The sequence below is a fragment of the Bactrocera oleae genome, chromosome 4 (genome assembly GCF_042242935.1).
Source record: "Bactrocera oleae isolate idBacOlea1 chromosome 4, idBacOlea1, whole genome shotgun sequence".
NCBI classification, from domain to species: Eukaryota; Metazoa; Arthropoda; class Insecta; order Diptera; family Tephritidae; genus Bactrocera; species Bactrocera oleae.
The window spans coordinates 64,828,852-64,856,614 of NC_091538.1; the positions used below are offsets into that span (position 1 = coordinate 64,828,852).

Genomic DNA, 27,763 nt, shown 5'->3' on the forward strand with positions numbered 1-27,763 from the left:
GACTACTTTAACAATCGAAATTTAACAGCTCAACTTTTGTTCAAAGTGATCATATATCAGATAGGATTTAATATTCACTATGTGAGAGAAGAAAGCTCACCTTTCAAGTTATAGTTGAGTCATTTTAGGATTCAAATCTAAATATGTATACTTAAGCTGTTGAAGTTTTGAGAGATTTTAACACTATATAAGCTTCAACTCATAGTCTTCTCACCTAATAAGTTAAACTAGAACCTATTTGAAATTTCCAATTCATCCCTACTATTTTTGTAATCTTTCTGCCATGAGCGACTAAAATTGTGCATATATAAATTTTAAAGTCTTCAGAAATGATACTGATACCTTCAGCATTACGAAATTTTTTACCACTTTTATTTCTTTCATATGCAGCTGCTTTGGCGCCATTTCCTACTAGTTATTTAAGTGGCATTGTGTAGCTTTTACTTGTGGCACACAGCTGAGCGCCTATTCCATGTGACACGCAAGTGTATCGAATTTTCGATTTTTTATCTCAAACTGTTTCTGATAGACATTAGTTAGGTCTGGCGTGAGAAAAGATGTGAAAAATATATAAACATGCATATTCTATGAACTAAAACGAAAATACAAAACAAAATATTAAAATATCAGTATTTTTCGCTGTTTGAGAAGCCACTTGGCACTTCAAGAGCGACGCTCAGATGTTTCAAATTGCCTGCAGTGTAAATACCATATTTAAAGTCTTTTGATGTGCGCTCGTGAGTGACACCTAAATTTCATTTAATTTATTGGGATTAGTGGGAAATTATTGTGGTAATTACCTGTTATTCACAGGATGCTCTCCAACTTCCTGCTTGTGTGTCCGTGTGCGTTTTAAGTACTAGCAGTACTAAGTGCCACACAAAACCAGTCGGCAATTGCTTGTTGCTGCCATAAAAACCACACATTAAACACAAGCGTACAAATAAAAGATGACTCTAACGAGAGTATCTACTCCGAGTAAACGCGGAACGAAGCAAGAGCGATGAGTGGATGAGCGCGTGTTGGTTGTGCGTGTCTTAAGCAACACAAGTGCCAACAGCCGGTAGCAACATGTTGACTGAAGTGTGTGTATGTGTCACACCACACAACATTTGGTAGTAGATAACAACAAAAGTCGTGCCACAAACAGTTTAAAACACAGCGTATTAATGTCTGTATCCATAACTTGGCATAGCTGGCATAGTGAACAGCAACAACAAGTCCAATGCAAAAAGTATATGCTTGTGTTTAATGTGCTTCCTTTTTGTGATGTGGCAGGCAATCAGTATGTGCCCCGACTGTTGACATTCGTCTCAATTCGTGGCAAAGGTGACTGTTTACGATTTGTGCCTCTGTCTTGCACAAAGTGAGGGCTTCGTTGCAATTCAAACGTTTGCTGTGGTTACTTCTACACTGCTGCACATAAGTGGCAAGGCATCTATAGTGGCTTCGTGGTTTAAATTGCTGGTATTAGGGGAGTGCGCCACATGCACATTTATCTTCTCTTTTAGTACCAAGCACACATCTGTCGATCTATTCTATCTGTCTGTCGTAGAATGTCGCAGGCATTGTCTATTTGCACATTTTTGCTCGCCAATTTTATTACCCACATTTCGATTGATGTGTGTATATCGAGCCCTCGGTAACATATTGCAACTATTACTAATCAGTCTGTTACACTCTCTCCCCAACTTTTATTCACTGTCAATATTTATTGCTCACGTTTTTCCCACCCACTAATAGATTGGGTAAACAACCCACAATCACTTACAGTTAACCGCATATTGTTTGCCCGAAATTCAGTTGCAATATCTTGGGCAGACAAATCATAGTCCTGAATGCTTAGACAGACTTTAAGTGTCCACTTACGCACTTTTATGCCATAAATTTGCTAGTATTACACGATTTCTGTTCTTTCTGGCTGCGCCGTTGGATGGAAGTCGCAGTTGAGTTGAGTGTTCAATCAATTTTACTTATGAATTGCGTTGTATATTGCCGGGGCTCACTACTTCTGTTAACATAGTTGCAGAAAAGACTATAAATATACTTTAGTAGGCTTATTGACGTTTACCTTAGCACATTGGTAGTGCAATAAAAGAAAATACAATATATTGTAGAGATCGTTGGAAATTGATTTCGTTTGGTTTACAAGGGTCAGAGCCAATATTTTACCCCAAGCGAAAGTGAGGTTAGGATTAGGCTTAATCAAATTCTTAAGTGCCCTTATTTGTAAAGGTTTTTTTTCTTTTATAAAGAACAAATGTGAGAAATAAAAGAAAAATTATAAAAAAAACTTCAAAAAATCCCTTCAGCCAAAATCTCAGAAAATTGTTTCGAAAAGGAAGAGGAATTAAATTGATAACTGAACTTCCATTTTACCAGTAAGAACCTTACATAATTTATTTTATTATTATTATTTTCCTGTATATTATATCTCAGCCTAACAGCTAAGCTGAGAAAACCACATATTTCGAAGCGCTTAACATTGGTTCTAAGCAGTATATTTCCGAGCAGATGAGACGTAGGATCTAAGTTTAAGACGGATATCTTGTTGTTTTTTATATTTTTTTGAAAATACCGAAACCTTGCTTTTCGAAAGTTGAAATTTCTGGAAGTCTAAAATAAATGACTGAAAAGCATTTGAAATAGATCGCAAGCTTTACCGCAAGGGTCAATGTCCCTTAACGAAGTCAAGAACTTTTTGACCACGCAAAAGGTAAAAAAAAGGGTAAATGAACTTAGGCAGGGTTTAGCGAAATTCAATCGAGTTGAAGCTAGTGCCCCCGATGTTATCATTTAAATTAAACCATATAATTTACATTTACAAATAAAGTAATGAATATATCACATAACTTGGCGTAAATAATTTGTGCTAGTTTTCATCAAAAAATAGACTAAAACAGGACTTAGTTTTTTAATTTTTTTCTGATCAGAATATAGCCAGATACTAAAAATGTTGCTATACTCACTTGTTAAAACTAATATTGTGAGAGCTATGTTCTGATTTTCAAATTAATTTATCTTATGATAGTTTTTTCTTAATATCTGCTAATAAAAACTCAATTTTATCAAATGTGGTGTTTTTTATTAATTACTTATTTGTTTTCCATAAACCACATAAGTAACGTTTAGACCAACACTAGTATAGGTTCTCATCTGTATAGAGGCATAAGTCCAACCGGGTCCACCGTAATATAAAACGTTCGACGTGAATGAAATATGTTGGAAATAAAGAGACTTAAATCAAACATATTAATATCTGTTAAATCGCTTACCATTTCGGGTATATCAAAAAAAAACGATCTGCACTTAATTGGCTATAGCTGGTTTAAATACGTTCTTACTGAATATGAGTGTATCAGTGGCATTGTGTACACCCCAAGAGTACGTAATCACGATAACTACATTTCGATTAGAGTGTTTTGATAAATAATGATCTGATAACACCTTAAGACTTTGTTATAATACCTATATATATTGTTTCTTTGAAAAGCAAGCTTTTATTTTGAGTATTAGCGTCCGGAACTATTCATTTATGATTGGTAGATAGGTGACCAATCGATTAATTTGATAAGCATATGTTATATTTCCAAGAAGCACTTTCTGTTTCCTTTTCCAAGAAAGTATGATAGTTGAAGTATGCCATAAATAAAGTTGAAGTTATCATATCATGTAGGGTTAATCGGTATAATTGCTATATATCACGGCAGGTACTATTTATTGAGTAAAACAAATATACTCGACATGTATATACTAGTGGTTTGGCGGGAACTGTTTGCAGTCAATATTTTTCGAATTTCGAAATTATTTTTCAGGTCTCCAAATTACTTTTTAGAAGTAACAACTTTTGAGAAAATGTATGTTACATTAGTAATGGATTATTCATTATTTGCTAATTTTTAATAGAAGTCGATAATAGGTTTGCAAAAAAATCGCTTATACGCATTAAAATTAAGAAACGTTGACAAAATAATTTCCGAAATAATATTACTCCGAAATCTTTCGGAATGCGAAAAAAATTTCTGCTACTTTAATTTATTATTTAATATAAATTTCATCTATAAACTAATCAGATTCAAAATTTATTTCAAAAATTTGAGTATTTTGAATTTCAAAATATTAAGAGTCATATGTACAATTGAAATGAATTTGATTGTACATTTATTTTTCAAGATAAACCTAATAACTACTGGAATTCGACGAGACCGAAATATTATTTCCGTAAGGAAAAAATTCCGAAAAATTTCGAACAGCCAAGAAATATCTGTGCTTCTTTATTAAGCTCAAAGCTAGAAAAAGTCAAATAAAATATGTCCGAAAATATTAAGTTTTTTAAAAAATTATTTACGCCGGATTATTTTACAATTCGGAAACACTAAACTGATTATTATATTCACCAAAATATCAAACTGAATATAATTTAATAATGATTTTATATCATTGTGTGAAAAAAACACATAATTGCTAATAGCTAAGTAATTCGAAGTTCCCAACTGTTAGATGTCACATATTTATTTTTAATTTTAATAATTCTAAAATAACTTTGGTTAAGAATATAGTAAAAACGACCGCAACAACTACTAAAATATTATTTCAGAAAGAAGTGAATCCCGAAAAATTCGGAATTAAAGTATTTCACATTTCTTATATAAATATTCTGAAAGAAGTAAGAAGTAAGTTTGATTATAAATATATATTTATCGATAAAACTAATCTCAAGCAGGTTCCTGATTGGGAAAAAATATTTTTTGTAACCATATGGCAACTACGAAATGTTTAAGTATCCCGATATGCATATATTTCGCATAACGGGACACTCAGAACTCGAACTCGAAATTTTCGACAATGACACAAATTTTTGGCTAATCTAATTCCAAAAAGCACAAGAAAACTATTTGGATTTAATCCGAAATTAAATTGTTTATACGAAAAAAGTTTAAAATCAGCAAGAGAAATGTAAGAATTGTAATGTCTGTATGTACCATATGCACAGTTTGTATATTTAGTAATGCTATTTCTTATTAAATTTAACTTCAACAACAATTGCATAAATCTTTTCCAACTAACCCCAACCAAATCCCGCAGTATATGTTCACAATTTCAAGTGTTTGCATTTTCGGTGGAAAAACAGCTACTGAACGTTAAACTATGCAGATCGCATTGCTAATCTGAGAGAAAATCGAAAACTAACTTTTTACAATGAAGGGATTTATACATACATGCGCTAGAATACATGCAAACAAGTCAACTACCTATAAAAGAAGTTGCATCAAACGATATCAACTTTGGAAATCCAATTTGCCTCATGTCAAGAATTGCTTCCACTAATGCCATGCAAGGAAAGCGATAAGCTTTTGCAACTTATAAGTTGCAAGTTGGCTCATATACCAATACACGCATACTACTTTATTAGATATATATATCTATGTGTGAGTACTTGGCGCCATTTTAAAGTGTGTAGTAGTAAAAAATAGTTACTCATGCATTCAAGCATATACATATATCTGTCGTATATATGTTTGTGTATGTGTTTGGGCTCCTTAGAAGCTTGCGTTGTGTGACGAACGACTTGCAACAAAGTTCTGCTTGCCTGTGCCGCTTCAGATGTCAATGCAAAATGGCGCCGACGACAAACTTTGCCAACAGATGACTTTCCTTCATAGTACACGCGGCGTTTGTTTGAGTGTGTAAATAGTTCTTATATATCATATACTGTGTATGTATGTAGATGCCTCAAAATTTCTTCACATCGCTGGCAGCTATTACGTCAGATAGGAGTTGCATGAAAAATACGCGCTGATGCTGTTGGGGTTCTTTGTGTAAGTAGCTGTTGATAAACGTTGTATTAAAAGTTGCATGCAACTATTTAGTCTTATCTTAAAATGCGCATACGACAATTTGTAATCGTAGTTATATTGGTCTTAAACTGTTTTCTTGTGCAACGCACTATTGGGTTGTTTATTATCGAAAAATTGCAGTTGCACGACAATGTGTTGCAACAACCGATGCTATAGAGTGCGTGTAACATAAAGTTTAAGCGGTTATGTTATGGCAGTTTTCTTGTTAATTATATAAGTTTTTAGTGGTTACACGCCCTTCTTAACCAGCTCTCAATAGTTGGCCTTTGATGATTTCTCCATAATTAATTGTTGCCAACTTTTTCTTATTTTTATTTTTGCGTTTAAATTGTATTTTCATTAAAATTTCTTTTTCGCTTTCATTTTGAGATTTATTTTGAGCCTCGCAACCATTTTGGTTGGCCGCAAAGCTTTTAAAGTGAGCGTTGAAGGATCTTTGTGCATAAAATTCGTATGTATGTGTGTATAAAAAACTGTCTGCGGCTTAAAGCAGCTTTAATTTGCATATATATGCACACATATATCCTTTTTACCACACTTGCAGCAATTGTTTATATTCATTGCCGCCAAATTGTTGCCAATTGCAGTGTAGCTGCTAAAAGCCTCTTACCGCACAGAGCTCTCCACGTGCGATCCTCTCGACTACAGTGCCGTTTCTGTAATCATTTTATTGCAACAATGCCTGCGGCAGCGTGTGCCTTTTTGTTTACCGTTTGTTGATGAGTTTTTTTTTTTATACTCGAGTCTTTTGAGGTCGTATGGGAAATGTAGTCTCAGCTTTGTATTATCACCAGTTGTTGTTTTTGCATTTCATATACTTTTTCATTATTTTACTTTATTATTCGTTCTTCGACAACAACAAGTCATTGCCAGATAAGCCTCGGGTATGCATCAATGCGAACATATGCGTGTAATGTTATTGCCGAGACGCTTCGCCCCCAATTTTCTCACCTCCTCCTTTCTCCTTTGAATTCCGTATTATTTACTTGGGTTGAAACTTTTTGTTTTTTACTTCTCTGCCACATAAACCATTCATAATCTTTGCAACAGCGTCCAAACACTGTTAGCAGCAATTGCCCTGAAATCCTAAATGAACTATGTACATACGAGTATTTCTCATTGAAACGAATGAAAGCGAAGGCGTTTATTTGCAATGTGCTAAATGGAAGGGCGGTGGGAGAGGCGTTATTGCAGGTGCCCTAGTTCATAGAGGAATATTCGCTATTAAAAGCTATTTTATTATATATATAATTAAAGGCTTTTTTATTAGTTTCGCAAATTTAAGTAAGTCAAAATTCTTTAAGTTAGGAATGCGTGTATTTGAAACTCTTTTTTTTCGAAAATGTTGTTTACTTAGCATTATGAAGATGAAAATGTGTGAATATATACAATTTCAGAATGGAGTACTGGACATGGTTGCAAATAAGGCATTAAAAATAATTGAATTAAGATTTGAATTAAATTTTTTTTTTATTTTGTAATCCCAAATACGGTATTAAAAAAAATTTGAATCACGCATACCGGATTAAATCAAAAAAAAAAAAAAATGTAATCCCAAAAAAAATTAAAAATTAAATTTTTTAATCCCAACAACGGGATTGGTACTATTAGAAACTATAAACTCGAACCTGAGGTTTTCTTGAAATTTTCGATCAAAATATGCCAGGAATATATTCCTACCGTAAACTATGATTCTCCTGGGATACAACAGACAACATGCGACTATTCTAGCCGAGATATAAGTTCCCAAAACCTGTCACTCATTGAGAAAACCTTGTAAGATCTTCCCTTTAGAAACAATATAATTTTCAAAATTTTTTAAATCAAAATTTTCCTTTATCTAAAAATTTCCTAAAACACGGCATCACTCTTTAGCACTTGCTGTGTTTCTTTTTTACTTATTTTACACACTTTTATTTACACATTCTTTATTATTATTTATTTGGTTCTATTTTGATTGTGTGCCAATACAATACAATACAAGTAAGTGCACATGTTTGTTCCGAGCACATTTGTGGGGTAAAGTGTAAGTAATGTTGCATAGACACAAATCCCGGCACTTAACCTGATGTTACCACTGCTTCCGTTAGCAGCGCTGCGGCACAGTCGCAAATAAATAGCTATGTGTAATATTATATATAGTAACGTGTATTTCCTTAATGCTTACTACGGTCTGTGCGGGTGGCGTGGGTGGTAAGTGGTGAGGGTGTTAATTTGTTGGACTGATTGGAGCAGTTCTTTGCACTGTAAGTAGTAAATGTGGGTAGTGGATGAGTTTGTGCCATTCTGGCAGGCTGCGAGGCAGGCGTGCGGAAATGTTGATAAGCCATTAGTGTGAGTGTTGAAATCTGTTGTGGCGGCACAAGTGTAAAATTGCAATTGTCCTTTTTCTTAAAAACAACAAAAGACACAAAAAGAGTAAAGAAAACCGACGACCTTTCTTCTCGCATTGTTTCCATCGCCATTACTGCGTGTCAAATTGTTTGTGATTTGTGTTGAAACAGAGCAAAGTTGCAGCTTAAAAGTTGTGCGAAGACAAGTTGTGTGGTTACCAAACTTAGTTGAACTAGTTTGATGTTATCTCTGCGCTTTTCGGGCTTGTTTTGCAAAGTTTTCAGGTTGATTTGATCTTCGAGTTGAGCGGGTAGAAAACTAATTTTAGTTTTATTATTCTTTAAATTCTTTTTCAGTTTATGCGTGTTTGAATAATTTACGATTGTCTCAAATAGGATAGTTCGGAAATTATAAATGTAAATCTTGTGTGATAAGAATCCGATTAAAAACGGAAGTAAGTAAGTTGCCCTTTATCTTTGTTTGGTTATGTTTCCATAATTGGTAGTTTTAATTTGGCAAACCTACTAAATTAATTTGATAAGCAAGTTACATATATGAGTATTCCTTCTTATATAATAATAAAGCATTTTTACATAAATATATGTTTCGTTGTTCAAATTATACTCTTTATTCGAGAGTAACATAGTTCTCTCGAAATCACATGATGAAGCACAGTTTAATAGAGTATTCATGGGAAGATCAACTCTTCTGCCAATCAGTGTAAAAAGTTTCCTGACTAAGAAATATAGCTACCAAAGGCAGGCGCTTATAAAAATTGAGAGCCTTATTTTCCACTGACGATCTCAACAACTCTTATTGATCAACTCAACACATTTTGGGTTATGTTTCGGTATGAAGCATGTCAAAGCTAGAAAAACCTAAATAATTTGCAGAAACGATTTTGAGTAGAGGGGGTTGCAAACGCATACATAGGTATTGGTGTTAAGAAGTGGGCTTATAAATATGACGACGAAACTGAGCCGCAACCGCAAAAATCTTAATTCAAGAAGTCCCTGAAAAACAGCTCAGCTGGGGCTTATAACAAGTATGTGGAAAATTGGATTATGCGGCGTTAAAAATTTTGATGAAAAAGCGAGAAAATGTAGTTTTCTTGGCAGTCCGGGTCAGTTGTGATCAGACGGTAGTTGTCTCTCTTCATATACTGATAAAAGTACTACTGATAGTAGGTTTAAAGTTTTAGCTCACGGCTGGAATAATAGAATACTATATTACGACAGTTACGCTCCGTTACTTTTTCTTGTTGAGCATTTGACATTGACGTCATAAAAAGACGGAAGAAAATGCTAAGATAAATTCGATTAAACAATGGAGATAGGTTCAAAGTTAAGCTGGAAAGGTTGAAGGTTTCGAGAACATATTAGATCATTACTTGATAAAATTTTCAGAAAGTCTACAACATCAGAAACTAAATTCATAAAGAATATTCTAATTAAAGTAGTTACTTTTTCGTATCTAAATATGATTGTGTCCACGATAAAATGATCATTTATTTGTTAAAGCTTGACGGCTTTACTATGAAAATTATGCTGCTGTTCTTTCAGCAAATAAGTTTGAGTATGCTTTGTGGTGCTTGACATTATTTCAGTAACGAAGACACAAATGTTTAGATAATGTATTAAAATATGTCGAGCAAACTGGCATTTCGAAGAACACCATATGCAACCAACCAATTTTCCATGCTAAATAAAACAAAATGGCGGAATTCATGTATTTTTTAAGGGACAGTGTACTAAAATAATGAAATTTTATTAAAAAAAAAGTATTATTCCGAGAAAATAATATCCCTTGAGTACGCTAATTATCGTTTTCTCACACACAATTCATGCAGCACAATGCATTTGCGCCTAATTGCTAAAATAACAAAAATTTTTTAATGAAAAATCAGTAATTTTAATTCATATCCGGTAATATGATTTCGCTTCTCGCCTAAATCGAGCGGTTGGATATAAATACAATATGTTTAATGTAAGCAACGCCCGCAACATTGAACTTTGGGCCACAGCAACCTTAACGGCATAGTTACTGTTGTGTTTGTTGTTGCTGCCGTTAACAAGTATTAATATCAACACCCCCAAATTGGCACTTAGTAGCGGCGTTGCCCAAACACATACGTATGTACGCATGTGGATGCCACTAAGGGATGCACGCAACCGGCTTTTAAACGCCGCATGTGGCAATATGTAAATGTGGGCGCGGGTAAACACAACAAAGTGCAATAAGAAAAACAAATGCAATTAAGCATAAAGCGCGCACCGTTATCCTTAGAGGGCGTGCCACAACACACTCATATGTTTTATGTGTATTTAAATATACATATGTATGACGTTAGTGGGTGTATGTGTGCGCTGTGTATTCGCACTTTCAGCTGCGTCTTCAGCGCGTGGGGTTAACTCTGCGCCTCGCTGTGTGGTGGGGCGTTAAAATTCGTTGAATTTATTATGCAAGCTTATGCCATAACGTGACGCAAAAGGTCGTGCCACAATGGGTCCCTAAGGGCTTTTCATGATTTTCATGACTCTTAAATGCAATGCGCCGCTCCCCTCCCCTCGCCACTTATGCGCACCCCAGGCTGATGAAACACAACAACTTTGCAACAAAATTAAATCGAATTTTAAAGTTTTCAACAGCAAATGAGGTCGAGGAGTTGATAAACACTCAAGCAGAGAAGCATATATACATATATATACACATATGTGTATGTGTGTACACACATAAGCAATTGTAGGCGTAAGTCAGGCGTAAATGACTGCAGCAGCACGCAAGTTGTTCGGATTTTCATATAAACTAATTCGTTTGTTTTGTTCTTTCTTCGTTGCAGATTCGCCACCGACTTCATTGATGTGCGCGAAAAGGAGACGCGTCGCGGCACACGCGGCGCTGGCAATCCGGAACGCAAGCGCGGTCGCTTCCATCAGCGACGCAATCAGCAAATGCAGCAAACAATGCAGGCTGATGACGCGTCTGCAGCCAGGTTGGCGCTGTTGGCAACAACGACGCTAAAAACGATTGCAACAACAACAACAACAACGACTACGACTCCAGCGACACTAGTAGCACAATTAGAGGGGTTTGCAAGCGAAAATGAATATATCAGCAGCGACAAGGAAAACATGCAGCAACAAAAGCAACTGTTCCAACAACAACAACAACAGCAGCAGCAACAACAAATTTCCAATAAAACTGTCAGTGTTGATGGCAATCAGCAGAGCAACGACAACAACGCGCAGGCGGCGGGAATTAATACCAACATGTCAACAGCAACGCTAACCAACTCTAAGGACACCACCAACATACAAACAACAACAAGAACACCAGCAATGGCAACAGCACAAAAATCAGCGCCGAGCCGTGGCAGCAGCAGTAGTGGCAATAACAACAGGCAGGAATCAAACCGCGACGCTAATGCTGACTTCTCCTCCGAAGAAGAAGCGGCTAGACGCATCAAACCGGAAGATTTATTAGAGTTGCAGGAGCGTATCACAAAGGAAATACTCAATTCGAAATTGCAGGGCAAGGAAATGCTGGAATTGCAGGTAAGTTAGCAGCAAGCAGCAAGCAGTGAGGCAAACAGTAGACGCTCATAAACAAGCAAACGCGTGTCGTTGAAAGCGGCGTCGTGGCAAGAATACGGGTCAGGTAGTAGTTGCCAACGAAGCATGTGCCGTGCTACTAATCCAAGTGGCATGTTCATAGTGCATCCGTTGAGTGGATATATACTACGGCTGCATGCTTGTTGGACAACAATGTCGCTGCTCATGCATTCCACTGGGGTTCGATTTCACCTGGTAGTTAGGTGTTACGGAGCTCTTATGTACATATGTAGGTAGGTGGATATCGGGGCGACAATGATGAGTGCAGTCGGGTAATTCGTTTAGCAGTGACACGCCGCCTTGTGAGCTTACATAATTGCTGTCACAGAAGTCCCAGCTGCGCGCGGAAAAGTTCATTAGTGCAGAAACAGCAGGTGCATATGGCAAGGAGCAAAATAGTTAGCAGATGATATTTATGCAAGGGGACCATGTAGCGCTTAGTGAAGTTTAGCAAGTTTAAGGCAGCGCAAAGTTTCATTGTTTGTTCAAAAGTTTAGTTCAAGTATAGGTAGGATAAAATCAAATACAGGGTGTGGGTATGTTATGCGTACCTTAGATTTAAGAGACTTTTTAAGTGAATATGAATTTTTTCTAGGGAAATTTTTTTTTAAATAGGAAATATAATTTTTACAATTTTTAAAATAAACCTTAACTTCGACTACAACGAAGCTACAATACCCTTCACAGGTACAGTTCATTCTAGCCATGTTATTTGATACATATACCTTTTTAGTCGACTTCAGGCTTAGCTATATGCTATATTAGTTTAATCTGAATAATTTGTTCGGAGATTGTAGCGTTGCCTTAGCCAATAATCCGTGCTAAATTTCGTGAAGATATCATGTCAAATGAAAAAGTTTTCCATACAAGCACTTGATTCCGATCGTTCAGTTTGTATGGCAGCTATACGCCGTAGTCGTTCAATATCGGACCGTTCCGATAAATAAGCAGCTTCTTGGTGAGGAAAAGGCGTGCGCAAAACTTCAGATCAATATCTACAAAACTGAGGTAGTATTTCACGTATATACAGGCGGATAGACAGACGGAATTGTCTAAATCCACTCAGATTGATTATTTATATATTACTTTAAAATCTCCGATGTTTCAGCTTCTAATATCCTTTATGGATTGATTCAACACTTTTTGTCGGATGTTTCGGGTATTAAATGCATCACTGCATTTTAAAATTAAATCAAGTTATGTCTCGACGAAGGTAAAAAACAAAAATTTCCAAAGGATTTATTTTAAATAATAATAGTAAATATAACAGTAATAGAAAAAAACCAATTTTGTACGGAAGAGAATCTTATTTGCCATTTCGAAAGATTTGCAAGAGGTTTTCGATATTTTTTTAATTCCGGCACATATTTTGTCAGATAACAAGCGGGAACTACTATTAAAGATAAGATTAATGCCTTTCAAAATTGTATCTCTATTATGATGATTTACCGAGCGGTCGTCAGAAACTGAACGCGTTTTGAACCCTAAGCAAGGTATACAAGTATTAAGTTTGCCACAAGTTTATAATACACAAATGAATACGTCGGAGACCATATGAAATATCTATATAAATTACCAGTATGACGAGCTGAATCTATTTAACCATATCCGTCTGTCTGTCTGTATATACACTAACTAGTCCCTTAGTTTTTGAGATATCAATTTGAAATTCTGCACCTTTCTTCCAAAGAAGCTGCTCATTTGTCGGAACCGCAGATATCAGACCACTATAGCATATAGCAGCCATACAAACAGAACGATCAAAATCAAGTTCTAGCATGGAAAACTTTTTTTGAAAAGGGTATAATATCTTTAGTGCAAGCGAAGTAAACATTTTTTCTGGTTTTTTGCAAGAACTACTCAACTTTGTCACACCACTAAAAAAAATTGCAACAAAGTAATTATTTTCAGTAAAGCCTATCCACTTTAAACTTCCACTTCACTTTAGCAAATTTCCAGCTTTATTAAAGAACTTAAATTTCAATTTAAAATTGCCAGCGTTAACGACTGTTCCAACTTCATCGCTGCATTTAATAGTGAGTTATATGCTGCTTAATAGCTTTCAACTAAATATTACTATGCCCCAACTATTTTTATAGCAATAACACTTGACGGGACCAAGTTAATATTAGCAGCTCCTTTATTGACGTTGCGCGGCCGGACACAGCTTTGTTGTTGATAAATTCTCAAACTTACCTTCGTCCATAAGATTTTTTTATTAGCTTTTTTATATCTTTCTACCTTAACAACACTGGTATTACACACACACACACACACACACTTGAATATTTCACTTTTTCACTATAAATTTCATTTTCTCTTTACACACATTTTTATATCGCCGGATGGTATTTTCATGCGCCACTTGGATGTTTATATTACCTCCTCATGCTGCGCATCATTGTCCCTGCGCTTCTGTGTTGCATTGCATAACTTGCAATACCCTACGTGGTGTATTAATATCGACATTGTTGTTGTTGTTGTTCTTGTCGCTAGGAGAAAATCAATCGCGAAATTCTAAACACAAAGGTGTTCAATATGGATGCTGGCGGCGGCGGCAAGCGCAAGCGGCGACGTAAAAATCAACGCGCCATCAACGGAATGCCAAACGATCAGCAAGCAGATGCCACAGCGAATGGCGCGGCCGGTGATGGTGGCGGCGAGGGTGCAGGCAAATGGAAGAGCAGCGTTACGGCCAAAGCACGTAGCCTAATGAATTTGCACAACAACGAAGCGGGCCGGCGGGTGAGTACTTTTCTTGTATATGTTTTATTACACGTTTTTTACAAGTCAGCGCACTTGTGGCATGCATCAAACTGTTGCAAATAAGTGGCGAAAATATTTATTAATTTTCAAAAAATAATTACAAAACTTTTTATTTTTCTTTCGTGAACTCAACATGTAACAATTTGAGAGGCAACATAAAAAAGTTTAACTTTTCATCATAAAACAAAACAACTGCGAATATGTTGCAACCATAAAGAACAGGTTGTTGAATTTACTATACTCATGGGAGAGGTATACATATGTAATTGTGTGCGTGTGCTTTGTTTTCTCGCTTTGCTTGCGTGTGACAGTTGCGAGTCGATTAAACTATTTTCTGTTTACGCTTTATTAATTTGCCTGAGGCGCGCGGGGGAAATTGCGAATTAAAAACGGAATTCATTGGACATCCACTTATGGTCGCTTTTGAAATGAACAAATGTTGGTTGCAAACCAAGGCAACATGTACCACGAGCACACATACACACACCCATGTATATGTATATAAGTATGTGTGGCAAGAGCACAAGAAATTTAATAAAAATTGTTATCAGTTGTTGAGCAGCAGTGTTTTTGTTAGTTATTGCTGTTGTAGTGTAGATTGACTTACAGTAGCCAATTGGCAATTTTAAACACAAACTGCTTGACACACACAAACAGATATAAATACATACATACAATGTTGCATTTGTTTCTCTTCTGGCCTTTCCACTGATCTGGCCAATCAAGCGCAATATGCCTGAGGCAATTAGAGTCTACGTTGATTTCCTGTGTAGTAAATTGAAAAGCGTGAAACCAACGGCAACGGCCGGCGATTGTGTTGCACATAGTTACATAGGAAGCAGAGCATGCGGCGACATTGCTGCTGATGACACCGTTACTATGTTTCATTTATATATTTGTTTTTTTTTTTTTTAGTTTTTAATAAATAGTAATCTGTAAAATTGTCGAATACAAGCAGCGATGGTGAAAGTTCATTATTTTTTAATAAATTACACTCTTAGACAATTTTTGTACAAAACTTAATTAATTTCTTTTGTAAATGTTGCCCAGTTTGATCTGAAAGTTTATGAAATTTAATATATAATATTATGTAATACCTACAGTATAGCTTACTCATCGAAACAATGTTCGTTACTAAGCATATTTTAATTCATATAAAAAGAAAATTAACTCGAGCTAATCGAGTCAGAAAGTTCTCGCATACTTGGCTCACAGCTTAAACTCCAATTTAATTCATAACAGTAAAGAAATTGAAGCTTCGTTAATATCATTCCAGCCGTTATTAGGTGGTAACATGCCAATAGTTATGCCAATCTCCTTAAAAATATACCATTAACAAAAAATTTTTTAATCTTGCCATACTTTACATTTCTAAAGAATATGCTGCAATCTGCTGTAGTCGAGATCTGATCCGATCACCATTAACAGTTCGGAAACGATTCATATCAAGATATATTTAGAGATAATAACCGTAAAAATTTTGAAAGCGTATTTGGCAAAATTTAATTTTTTAGCTCAACATAGATGCCGGGTCAAACCTTGGTTATAGCGTTTTTCAATTATTTGATACCACTTTTCTTACTCTAAACAGGGTTTATATTTTCAAAACCCAGAAGAAAACGTCGGAGGCCCTATAAAATATATTTATATAAATGATCAGCATGACGAGCTGAGTCGATTTAGCCATATCTGCCTGTCTGTAGATACGCGAAATAGTTCCACAGTTTTTGAGATATCGATCTGAAATTTTGCCCATGTCCTTTTCTCTACGAGAAGTTGCTTATTTGTCGGTATTGTCAATATTATACTAATATACCATATAGCTGCCATACAAACTGAACGGTGGGAATCAAGTGCTTGTATGGAAAACTTTTTCATTTGACGAGATATCTTAAAGAACTTTGTGATAGGTTATTGACTTAGACAATAATGTAATGTCTGGAGAAATTTTTCCGATCGGATCACTATATCATATAGAAAGAGAACAAATCCATTGACAAAGTCTTTTGCTCATATGAAAACTATTTATAAGTGGCATAGTAAGAGTATGTTAAGATAAAGCAAAATATTGAAAGTGGAGAGTATGACCAATCAATATGCCAACTAAAATACATAGTTGGTCTCATGAAAGTCGGTTTTATGTAGTCGGAACGAAGCGAGCTTTTAATCTGCCTCAAGGTTGCCATCACAGTAGTATGTAGTTTTAATACAACTATTTTTGAAAAGAATATAGAATATTGCATGCTGTTACAACAATCCTTACGAGACCTTTTAAAATTAAGCAAATATATCACTGAAAGACACTTGATTCAAAAAAAATATATGTAGGATAGGTAGAAAGGAATTCATTAAAATAAAAGCACGTTCCAGCGAAAAACTAAAAGTTTTTAGCGGCCTTCCAAAACGAATTATTTTATTTATGTCTGCATAGAATTTTACACATTATAATTTGAGTGATTGAATTCCACAAGTAATGCTTGTAGATTGCTTGCTTCGAACCAAGCCTTAACCAAGCCCGTTTCAATCAACAAATATTAAATATCAATATATAATATAAATCAGATACAAGTTCATCCAGTTAATATGTACAACATTGCGACACAAACGCCTCAAGAGCAAAGAAACCACAACTCTTCCAAACCATTTACCAATTAAGTATGCGTATGTATGTCTGCACACCCAATTATTCACAAAATATATTGCCAATAGCTAATGGACAGCTGATCGTTGATTGCTAATGGTTGCCACTTATAATCCATGCAAATTATGCGTGAATACATTCCAGCAAACGATCGTTACGAAGCACTCAGACAAATTGAGGCGCAGTTGCATTTAAACCATGCCATTTTGTTTACTGGTTGATGCGGGTACCAGTAGTTGTACATATTTGCCACTGAGACATACATGCTTAGCTGCAAAGACTTATTAATAATTGTTGGCGCTTATGCTGGAGTGCCTGCTCTAACTACTTCACACCGCCTTCCGCCCTTCAATTGGTGGCACAATTAATGCTAGGTTAGTTGGCTAATGTGGCACACAGTATGTGTTGCACACTCAGCGCTGCTTGTGACCATGGGGTGCGGCAGAATAGTATTTGAGATTTTTCACACTTACTGTGACAGCAGCAATTAACAGTTCATGCAACACTTAGTGGCGTTGAGTTTTGTAGTGGGAATGGGTATAAAAATTAGCTGAAATTTATTCTCTGCTTACATATGTGTGTGTGTATGTGATTTTTGGCAAACAAAGTGGCATGATATTTAACCATAAATCAATGTAATCTCGTGTTAATAATCTATAAATACAAATATAAATGTCATAGACATGAATTCATTAAAAAAGGCTGCGATAAAATCAAAGCGTGGAATTTTTTTATAAAAAAAATTGTTATATCTCTCATTATTGATTTCAAAAAAAAAAAAATCGCAATTTGTGTAGATTTATTGTAGCAATAAATATGATATATCTGAAAACGAATTTGAAGTTGAGGGGTGGGGCAGCGGCAATAATTGTTATTTTATTAAAATAAATTTGAAAATTAAAAACGGATTAATTAAATTCTTATCATTTTACGAATTAATTTTATTTACAAACAAAATAGAAAGTAACAGAAAAGTTGCTTTTTTGGTTTTTAAATAAAATTTTTTCTTAAATTCATCGACATAGTTTATCAAACAGACATTTGAGTTTTCAAGAGAGTCGTCTACCTTCGTACTCCAGGGCCTCTTTTCGACGATGGATTGAAAAAATTAAACATTATATATATGTACAAATTTTATATATTTCAATAATTAATTCCTTATGCTCCACAGACGTAGTCGGCATCTTGGCAATAGGTTTCTGCTCTAGAACCTTGAAACTAAAGATTTATTTTTTTTTTACACTGAAAATGTCAAGAGTAGGGACAGAGTCTGTTGAAATTCGCGTCCAGCGCAGGCATCGTAAAGACTGGCTTTTTGTCGGTATCTAGCTGGTATCGCAAATACCCAAAACTGGTCTCATGGCATGGCCTACCAGACGAACCTTACCTAACCTTATAAGCAAGCTACTCTGAATATTTCAAAAACTTAAAAAAATTACACCAATTTAAAAAAGTGCATTTTCGGCCATGTTTTTCGATCTTAAACACAGTATAAAATCCAAAAAGACTCCTGTCTAAACATAGCGAGATATTTTGTTAATCAGTCACAATTTAAAGATTTCGAATATATATATTTTATAGTTTTGCCCATCGTCTTGTTGGAAATAGAGATCGTCCGCGTCAATTTCATCAAATTCCGGGGAAAACCTTCGGTTAACATCGTGTTATAACGCTCGATATAAATATAAAAATAAGAAATAAGGCACGATGATGCCACCAAATCATAATCCGCACCAAACGGTCAATTTTTGTGGATGCAATTGTGTTTCCTGAGCCACATGAGGATTTAAATCACCCCTACAGCGACAAAATGGTTTCTTGACGCAGCCATTAAGCCATAAATGGGCCACTTGAGAGAATATGATTTTTCGATGAACGTGAATTTGTGTTATAATCCCTGACAATTTCCAGGCGTTGTACCAATGTGAAACGTGACATAATAAAATAGCAAATCTTACTGAACACACTGACAAATTTGACACAAGTCCTTAAACAAAAATGGCCGCCACGAGCTGTCAAAATCACGTCATTCCTATTGGTAGACGCTGTACATTATAGATCAATATTGAATCCCGCATGAAACTTTGGTCTCATCCGTATTTTACTTAAATTATAAATTCTGCAACATATTCTCCCACTTCCACTTTGCATTCACGTCTCTCTATAAACCGCAATTTCCACGGCGTGGCAAAATTTTGCCACAAATAGCCTAAACCACGAAGGTGAGTGCGTAAGTGCAACAAAGCAAAAAAAAAATGCAAAAAACAGGCACATCCATATCTGTAAAATAATAAAAAATTCAATTTTTCACTAACAATAGTGTTGCCAAGACTTTTATTTTTTTTTTGTTTTTTTGTATAATAAAAAATGGATATGCAACAAAAAAAATGCGCTTGAGCTGGATTGTTTAAAAGCCATTTGTGGCGCTAGTTGTGTGGCAGCAAGCCAAAAAAATACGCACGCACACACACACATACACAGGCGGAGTTGAAAATGCAAACGCCAAATGAAAAATTCAGCTGCAAAAAAGGCAGAGGCGACCAAGTTTGTCAAAAAGGTTTGTAAAGTTCACAGCGAGCCAACATCACTCATTACCAGCCACAATAAGAGCCAACATGGGAGCAGCGACTAAAGTGACAGCACTAGCAACACTAACAAAATAACCGTTACTAAAGGCTAAACTAAAAATAAAAAATATACTTAACAAATAGCTGTGCATATATTTTACGCAAGGCGGGAAAAAATATCACAATATTTTTGATTTCATATATTTACAGTAGTGGGCCCAAAAATTGGGTGCAAAATTTTAATAATATTTTTGTTTGGTGGAAAAGAGGAGCATGCAGACAAACTATGATTTTTCAATAATTGCTATTCTAAAGCAATTTTATTCAAATTTTAAATATTATTTTAATTTTCAAGTTCAACCAAAATATTCGTACTGGGCAAGTTGCGCCTTAAATTTAATATATAGACGCATCGTTTGCATCTTTGTTGTTGACGATTTGCTGCCAATTGTTGGCTAAAAGTTCAATTTGCCCAGCAATAGATTGCTTCTAAGTTTTTATACCCTGAGTATATATGTATATATATAGAGTTTACCACGAAGTTGAGTCGATTTAGCCATATCCGTCGGTTTCTCCGTCTGTTAATAAGCTAACTTGTCCATCAATTTTTGAGCTATCGACCTGAAATTTTGCACGCTTCGTCTTCTCTCCAAGAAGATGCTTATTATATATATTAAATAGTAGAATCGCTGATATCGGACCACTATAGTATATAGCTGTCGTACAAGCTGACCGATAAAAATTAAATTCTTGCATGGAAAACTTTTTTTATTTAACAAGATATCTTCACAAAATTTATACCAGATAATTGTTCAGAGCTACGCTTCAATCTCCAAACATATTGTTCAGATCGCACCAATATAGCATATAGCTGCCATACAAACTGTCTAATTAAAATCGATAATAAAGATCAAAGATCTTTTTATACACTTTTATGCCATAATAAAAACACCTGTGAAATATGTAATAAAAACACCATATTCACTATTTTTTGAAACAATTAAAGGAGCTCAATAACATATCTCAAACAATATTTTTGATCGTTGCGATTTTTTGCTATGTACCGTACCTTTTTGTTTGCGTCTATTAATTTTTTCTTCTGCATGTCAATTTTCTTTGCTAAATGCTTGTTCATCAACATTTGGCACTGGCAAAAATACACTTCCGATCCCAAGCGTATACAAACAGTTGCGCAGTATTTTTTCAGGACATATGCATATATGGTGGTACATATGAGCGTCGAATGTAGCAGACACGTCAATTGAGCAAGTCTCCAACAAAATAGCGAAAAAAGCAAAGATATTCTAATAAAAACTGGGTGCATTGCGGGTATTGTTCCTTTGAAGGTGTTGTCTTTTCCCACAAAGTTCGATTTTTTTCTGAAATCATATACTTACATATTGTGTAGTAGCTGTTGTTGCTGCGGCACTTGCTGTTTTTGATAGCGTTGTGATGCTCCTCTGAGCTTGTGTGTTTGCATGTGTTCATTTGGCAGCCTCACACAGTGAGTGAGACACGAGACAATCAACTTCGGACAAGATCGTTTGTATTATTTTTTTATTTTTTTGGTTGTTTTGTGAAACAAATGCAAATTAAGTTGCTTTTGTTGCTGTGATGCACGTAGTTGCGTCAGCAGACGGCAAGTGTGACAGTGAAAAAATGTAATATACCGCATGTCGCCACCATGTTACGCTGCAACGTAACTGTAACAAACAAATGTTATGAACAGCAACAACAAATGACGTAAACTGCTGCCGTGTTAGCAGAGATTGCTGTTAGCCGCTGTGACAAAGTCATCGCGTACGTCGCGTATTGGCGGCTGACATATGTTAGGGGCGTTTAAAAAATAGATCAATTGCTGAGATATTCTTGTCAAAAAAATACAAAAGTTAATTTTTTATTGAAAATTTTTTCGATACATCGTTCTGAAATTTTCATACGATCTTTTTTCCGTAAGCTTAGAAGCTGACGAGCTATGTCCAAGAAATTTGGCATGGAGTATTGCATAAGGCAATGGTGTAATAGCCGAAGAAATAGCTCAGTTTGTATCAGTATAGCATACAGCTGCCATGTAAACTGAAATATCGGAAGCAAGTCCTAGTATAGAAAACTTTTTAATTCGAGGAAATATCTTCGAGAAATTTGGTATGGATAATTGCTTTAAACAAAAAAACAATATCTGAATAAATTGTTCACATCAGATCACTATAGCATATTGCTGTCATACAAACTGAACGATAAAAATCAATCTTCAAGATTTTTTATACCCTGAACATAGCATTACAGAGGAGTACAAGTTAAACATTTTAACTAAAATATTTGTATAGTGTACTAGTTGCTCGAAAAGTAAAGGCGGTCACCCTGTACTTGCTTATATTTATTTACAAAAACAGCTACGATAGAAAGTTTTACGTTTCACAGCGCTATCAGTCGATTTGTGATTTCTTTCATTCTGTTCCACTACCTTTTATCAGCGGCAATATTCTTGCAACGAACGTTATTGCCACTGCTTGCTTTATACTTCACTATTGCTGACTGAAATAATGACAACAAATATCTATTGCGTTTTACTGCGCGTTGGCTGGCTTTGCTGTAGTTGTTGTTGTTATCCAACCCCGCGTCGCACGCACGAATATTCTTCAGAAATTGGTGCTTGGTTATTGATGTAGTTGTTGTTGTTGTTGTTGTTCTTGTCGCTATTACTATTGCTGCCGCTAAAAATTGCATATTTGCGTGCTTGCTGTGTTCTTATAAAGTTTGGTTGCAACCAAAGCTGCTTGCACGTAGACAGCGACCAAAGCAGCAGATGTCGTGCTGTTGCTATTGTTGCAACGTTACTTTTCTTTGTTTTTGCTAAACGTACGTCTGGCTTTGAGTCTGTGTCTGCTTTGTTTGACATTTGATATGCCACACAATTGTAATGTTGCATCAATTTAAGTACGTTTTTTGCCAACAGCCACTGCCGCAAGACTTTGCAGCTTCACTTGTGTCGCTGCTTGTAGGCAGCCATGTTGCCACGCACACGGTTACACACACGTGCTATAAAACTACCGCGCGGAGAAGCTTTCTGCAACATTTTATGTGCAATACTTCTTATCATTTGTCGCCGTCCGTTTTCATATGTGGCATGTGTAAATATGCACACACACATACATATAAATGCTGTTAGCTTTGCTTATTCCACAAGCAACGCCGACAGCTAGCTGAAAATCCTCATATAAATGTGTAAGGAAGTCAACAACGTCTGTGGCAGTTGCAGTGGCGCTGTGGCAGCAATAAGTGGTTGTTTACGTTGCCAAATGCCAACACACAAATCGCAAATTCAATTCATTTTTTATATTTCACAGTTATTTATACACAAGCATATCTATACACATAACACCGTATTATCCAACACATACATATGCATGTGTGTCCAGCTCTCTTTTGAACTTTCTTTTTTATATTTTATATATATATTTTTTTTCAATATTTCTCGCTCGTTGTTTTTTTTTCCATATACTTCCCGCTCTTGCGTCAGGATTATTTTTCACAACTGTGTATGTCAGTTCATATTTGTACACCCATCAGTCTGCAAGTGCTTGTGTGTGTGTGTGTGCGGACACCAGCTTGTCTTCGTATTTGTATTGTGGCAAGGTTTCAAATTATTTCGCTAAGTAGCAGGAAATATGAGCAATTCTTTTGTATGAATGAATGCCAGCGCAACCGGAAAGCGCTCTAGTAGACGCACACACTCACAAATACATTTGTATATATGTGTGGTTATGTATTTTTATCAATGGTCTAGAAATTAAGTAATTGTTGTGTGACATGTGAGGTTTCAATTTGTGCTTAAAGAAGATTCTGGCTTTTGAGTGTCGTGGGTCAAATTGTCCTGGCTCGATCTTAAAGATTTTAAGCATTTATCTGTTACGAATTGATGGTGTTATTTAGTTACGTTGAAGTAAACTTTTCCAAAAACTTCAGAGCTTCAACTCACAAACCGAATCTGAAAATATATTTCTGGTGCTAGGATAAAGAGAAGAATATTTGCAAAATAAAAAAATTGTTAGACTCTTTGATTAAAAAACGTAGCTCATTGCCTTTTTGAGAGCAAAAGTCCGACATTTTTTTAAAAAGTTGAAACATTATTGATAATGTTACCATTATTGGCTGAATATACAATAATATATTGAATGTCAATTTAGAAATCGTTGGCCAAAGAATATCTTACTTTCATTAAAGAAGCTGAAAACATCTTACCGTTAATACAAAGAATATATATCTTATAGTTTACAAATATTTTTTCGATGGATTATGCTTGAAATCCCCATTTTCAAAATCCCCAAAACAAAATCTCCAAAACAAAAATTCAAAATAATAATCCTGGTCGCTCCAACACCGGAATGCAATGGTGGCCTTCAAGCGCGCTTTAAAAAAATAACCCTGGCCGATCCAATACCGGCATATCGTCAGTTCTTTCGCTTAGAACTCTTTTTTGGGAATTTTAATTTTTAGTATTTTTTTTATATAATATTTGTGGTTTCGAACACCTTCCATTTTGAGTTTAATCTCTATGTCAATGTGTCATCCCTTTCGATGCCACTCTAAATGAAAACACGACAATATTACGTCACTATTTCTATATGTCTTCCATATAGTCAGCAAAAAAAATTAAACTTTGCTCTGATAAAAAAAAAAAATAAAAAAAATGTATGCATATCATTAAAAATTTCTATTTTTCCATTACAGGCTGTCATCAAGAAGACGCGCATCACATGCAAATGCCATGGTGTCTCTGGTTCATGCAGTTTGATCACCTGTTGGCAGCAGCTCTCATCGATTAGAGAAATCGGTATGTTTTTTATGTTTAACCAGCTTTAGACATAGTGAGACAAAAATACTATTGTATACAAAAAAATTTATAAAAGAGCTGCTAAATGCCAAATTAACATTTTCAAACTTGTTGTTTGGAAACTTCAACGCAACCAATTAGCGCATATAAAAAACATTATATATTCATATAATAGCTTCGACATCAAATTTCGTGTCTATTGCCGTCACAAATTGTAACAAATTGTCACAAATTGTCACAAAATTTAGCATTTATTATTATTACCACCTAAAATTTCTTTGCCAGTGCCTTTAACAGCGAAATGTTGTTCATACTCACCTATGTATATTAACAACATAAATGCACTGCACTTTCCATTAACATTTACTGGTTCAGTGCTGTGCTGTAAAAACCGCATTATCGACTGATAGCATAAATTTGTGGCTGTCTAGATGGCGCACAACATCGCGCAATATAAAAGTAATATCGCAAAATAAAGTTCATATCCAAATAACTTGTACAGTAATCACTTGATATAAGTAGGTACTAACATACAAATGTCTTTAAAATCTTATAGTAAAAACATCCGATGGTTTTTTTTGAAAAATGTATGGATTTTTATGAAAGAACTAATATTTACAATACTTTTTTTAAATGTTGATCAGTGTTTAGAGATTAATGTATAAATTTAAAATATATTTTTTACTTATGTACATATCTCTATGCTTTTTCCGCACGAGAATTTTATTATTAACCATTCTTAATCTACTCATTTCCTACAGGCGACTATTTGCGCGAAAAATATGAAGAGTCTACGGTAGTGAAATTGAATAAACGTGGACGTTTACAAGTGAAAGATCCGCAGTATAAAGTGCCAACGGCGCATGATTTGGTGTATCTGGATGAGAGTCCTGATTGGTGCCGCAATAGCCGGCAGTTGCAGTGGCCAGGTAAGTTGGATAAAAGTTATATCAGTTCACTTTTAATCCAAATAAAGTCACTTAATGAACTCCGAAATTTCGGTATTAGAGAAAATCATTTCTGGATCCCAAAAATTTAAATCACTTAAATAAAATTAAGAGATTTAAAATATCAAGGCTGTATTTGAGTGCACTAAAAGATATCAAGATGAAGGGAAAACCAGTTCGGGATCCATAAAAATAACTTAAATAAAATCTTTATATCATTACAACAGTCTTTTAGTGCCTTAGATGACTAGAATTATTATTTTAAAAACTTTTTCGGGATATCGAAAAAACTTAAAAATTATTGTCATTATGTTGCACTAGTAAAATAACTCCATTCTTCACTGTTATATTTAGTTATATCTAGATAGTTTAAACATTTTGAGTGCTATCAATTATTTCGGCATTAGTAAAACTTTACGACTTCCGAAATGTTTTAAACATCTAAATATGGTTGTCATTTTTTTGCACACTTAGAAAGAGTTAATACAATTCTTGTTTTAAAGATTACAACGCCTTTGAATGCTTTCAATTATTTCAGTATTAGCAAGAAAATTTTTACGGGATACCGAAAAACTTTTTAGCATTGAAATATGATTGTACAAATAAAAATTAACTCCAATCAAAATCTTATATAATATTTGGAAAATTGCAGCATTTATGCCTTCAAGGATATCGTTTCTCTGCCACCACGATATTATTGATGAATCAACTCTAATTATTTTGTACTTACAGGCACACATGGTCGCGTTTGCAATAAAACATCCTCGGGCTTGGATGGTTGCGGCATTTTATGTTGCGGTCGAGGCTACAACACCAAAAACATTGTGGTGCGCGAACGTTGCAATTGCAAATTTCACTGGTGCTGTCAGGTCAAATGTGATGTCTGTGTGAAAGTGCTCGAGGAACACACCTGTAAATAAATAAATAATTATAAAAACACAAATATAATAACAAAACTTCATACGAAAAAAGTAACTAAAACCCAAATGATAAAATGAAACTACTCAACAACACATGACGGCGGCAAGGAGGCGATAAACACGATATGAAAATTAGTAAATAAACCAAAAAAAAAATACATGAAATTATTAGACAGAATGAGAAAAAAGAAAATCACCCGATACAGTTGCTGTGCTCTCGCCCCGATAATCCTTTCGTTCGGCCAATGCATTACAAAAATTCGTGTTAGACTGCATATACGGACATACATACAAGTACATAAAGTTAAGCAGTATGTATGTATGTATGTGCTATAAATAAAATATGCAAATAACGGCATGTTAAACTGTTATTAAAGCAGCTAAGTAACTGCACAAATTCAATGAAATTATTGTATATGAGAAATAAAGCCGATGAACTGTCTAACCCACACATATACATATACAAACAAACGTGTATGCAAACTGAAATTAGTTTTTAAGTCTGATTAAATGTATGTAATTAAATGTTATGTGCGATGAGCTGAAATTTGATACCCTCCGTGTAATTGTATGTATGTATATTTAGTAGTAGGCGCGCAGGCAGCTCCCGTCAAGCTCCACATTTGTATGTAGAAAGCAAATTCCATAATTATAAGCAGCATTAATTTGATTTAACACAAAAAAAACACACACACAAAATCAAATAATTATTATGTAAGCAGTTAGAGTTACTGTAATGAATCTTCAATTACCATCCGCTAAATTAATAGTTATAAAATGTATGTAGTTCCATATTGTAATCTATAATTTAAGTGTGCGTGTAAATGCGTGTGTGTGTGTGTAAAATATATGTAGCTAAGTGAAGTGTGCGCTTAGTTTTCCATTGCGGTACCAACACTTTTCTTACTCACTGTATTTATGTAGTAAGCTTAATTAGTACGTAGTTCTACTCGTATTAATGCATACATACAAACAAATAAACCTAACTGCGCATAACCTAGAACTATAGTTTAATGTGTAGCCTACTTTAAATTAAGTAATTTTAGTTGTAAACATCACTTATTTTAAGAAATATTTAATGAAGAATCTCTGAGCATATTTATAAAAGCTTCTGATACGAGCAAAAATATTATGAGGGAAACTATGTGTATCTCTTTTTATACATACATATGTATGCGAAAACCGTCTTTCTTGAGATATACAAGATTTTAGCGGACGATATTCTGACACAGAGTGATACACGGTAACCTCTTGGAGACTTTCCAGTATTGACGTTTTGAGTTAT

At 34.9% G+C, this 27,763-nt stretch overlaps 1 protein-coding gene and 1 long non-coding RNA gene across 4 annotated transcripts in view; one reads left to right on the forward strand and one right to left on the reverse strand.

Moving 5' to 3' along the window:
• Wnt5 (Wnt oncogene analog 5) overlaps window positions 1-27,366 on the forward strand; it is a 200,203-nt gene extending 172,837 nt beyond the window's left edge. For both annotated transcript variants that reach the window (XM_014247383.3, XM_036369975.2), the window contains exons 6-10: window positions 11,032-11,746; window positions 14,300-14,548; window positions 24,509-24,611; window positions 25,373-25,540; window positions 26,291-27,366. In XM_014247383.3, coding sequence (XP_014102858.2) covers window positions 11,032-11,746; window positions 14,300-14,548; window positions 24,509-24,611; window positions 25,373-25,540; window positions 26,291-26,478 — 1,423 coding nt within the window. In that variant the 3' untranslated portion in view covers window positions 26,479-27,366. The remainder of the gene's footprint in view (window positions 1-11,031; window positions 11,747-14,299; window positions 14,549-24,508; window positions 24,612-25,372; window positions 25,541-26,290) is intronic.
• Window positions 1-27,763, reverse strand: part of LOC138856874 (uncharacterized) — an 89,270-nt gene that overhangs the window by 9,665 nt on the left and 51,842 nt on the right. For both annotated transcript variants that reach the window (XR_011395858.1, XR_011395859.1), the window contains exon 2: window positions 26,289-26,468. This is a non-coding gene — a long non-coding RNA (uncharacterized lncRNA). The remainder of the gene's footprint in view (window positions 1-26,288; window positions 26,469-27,763) is intronic.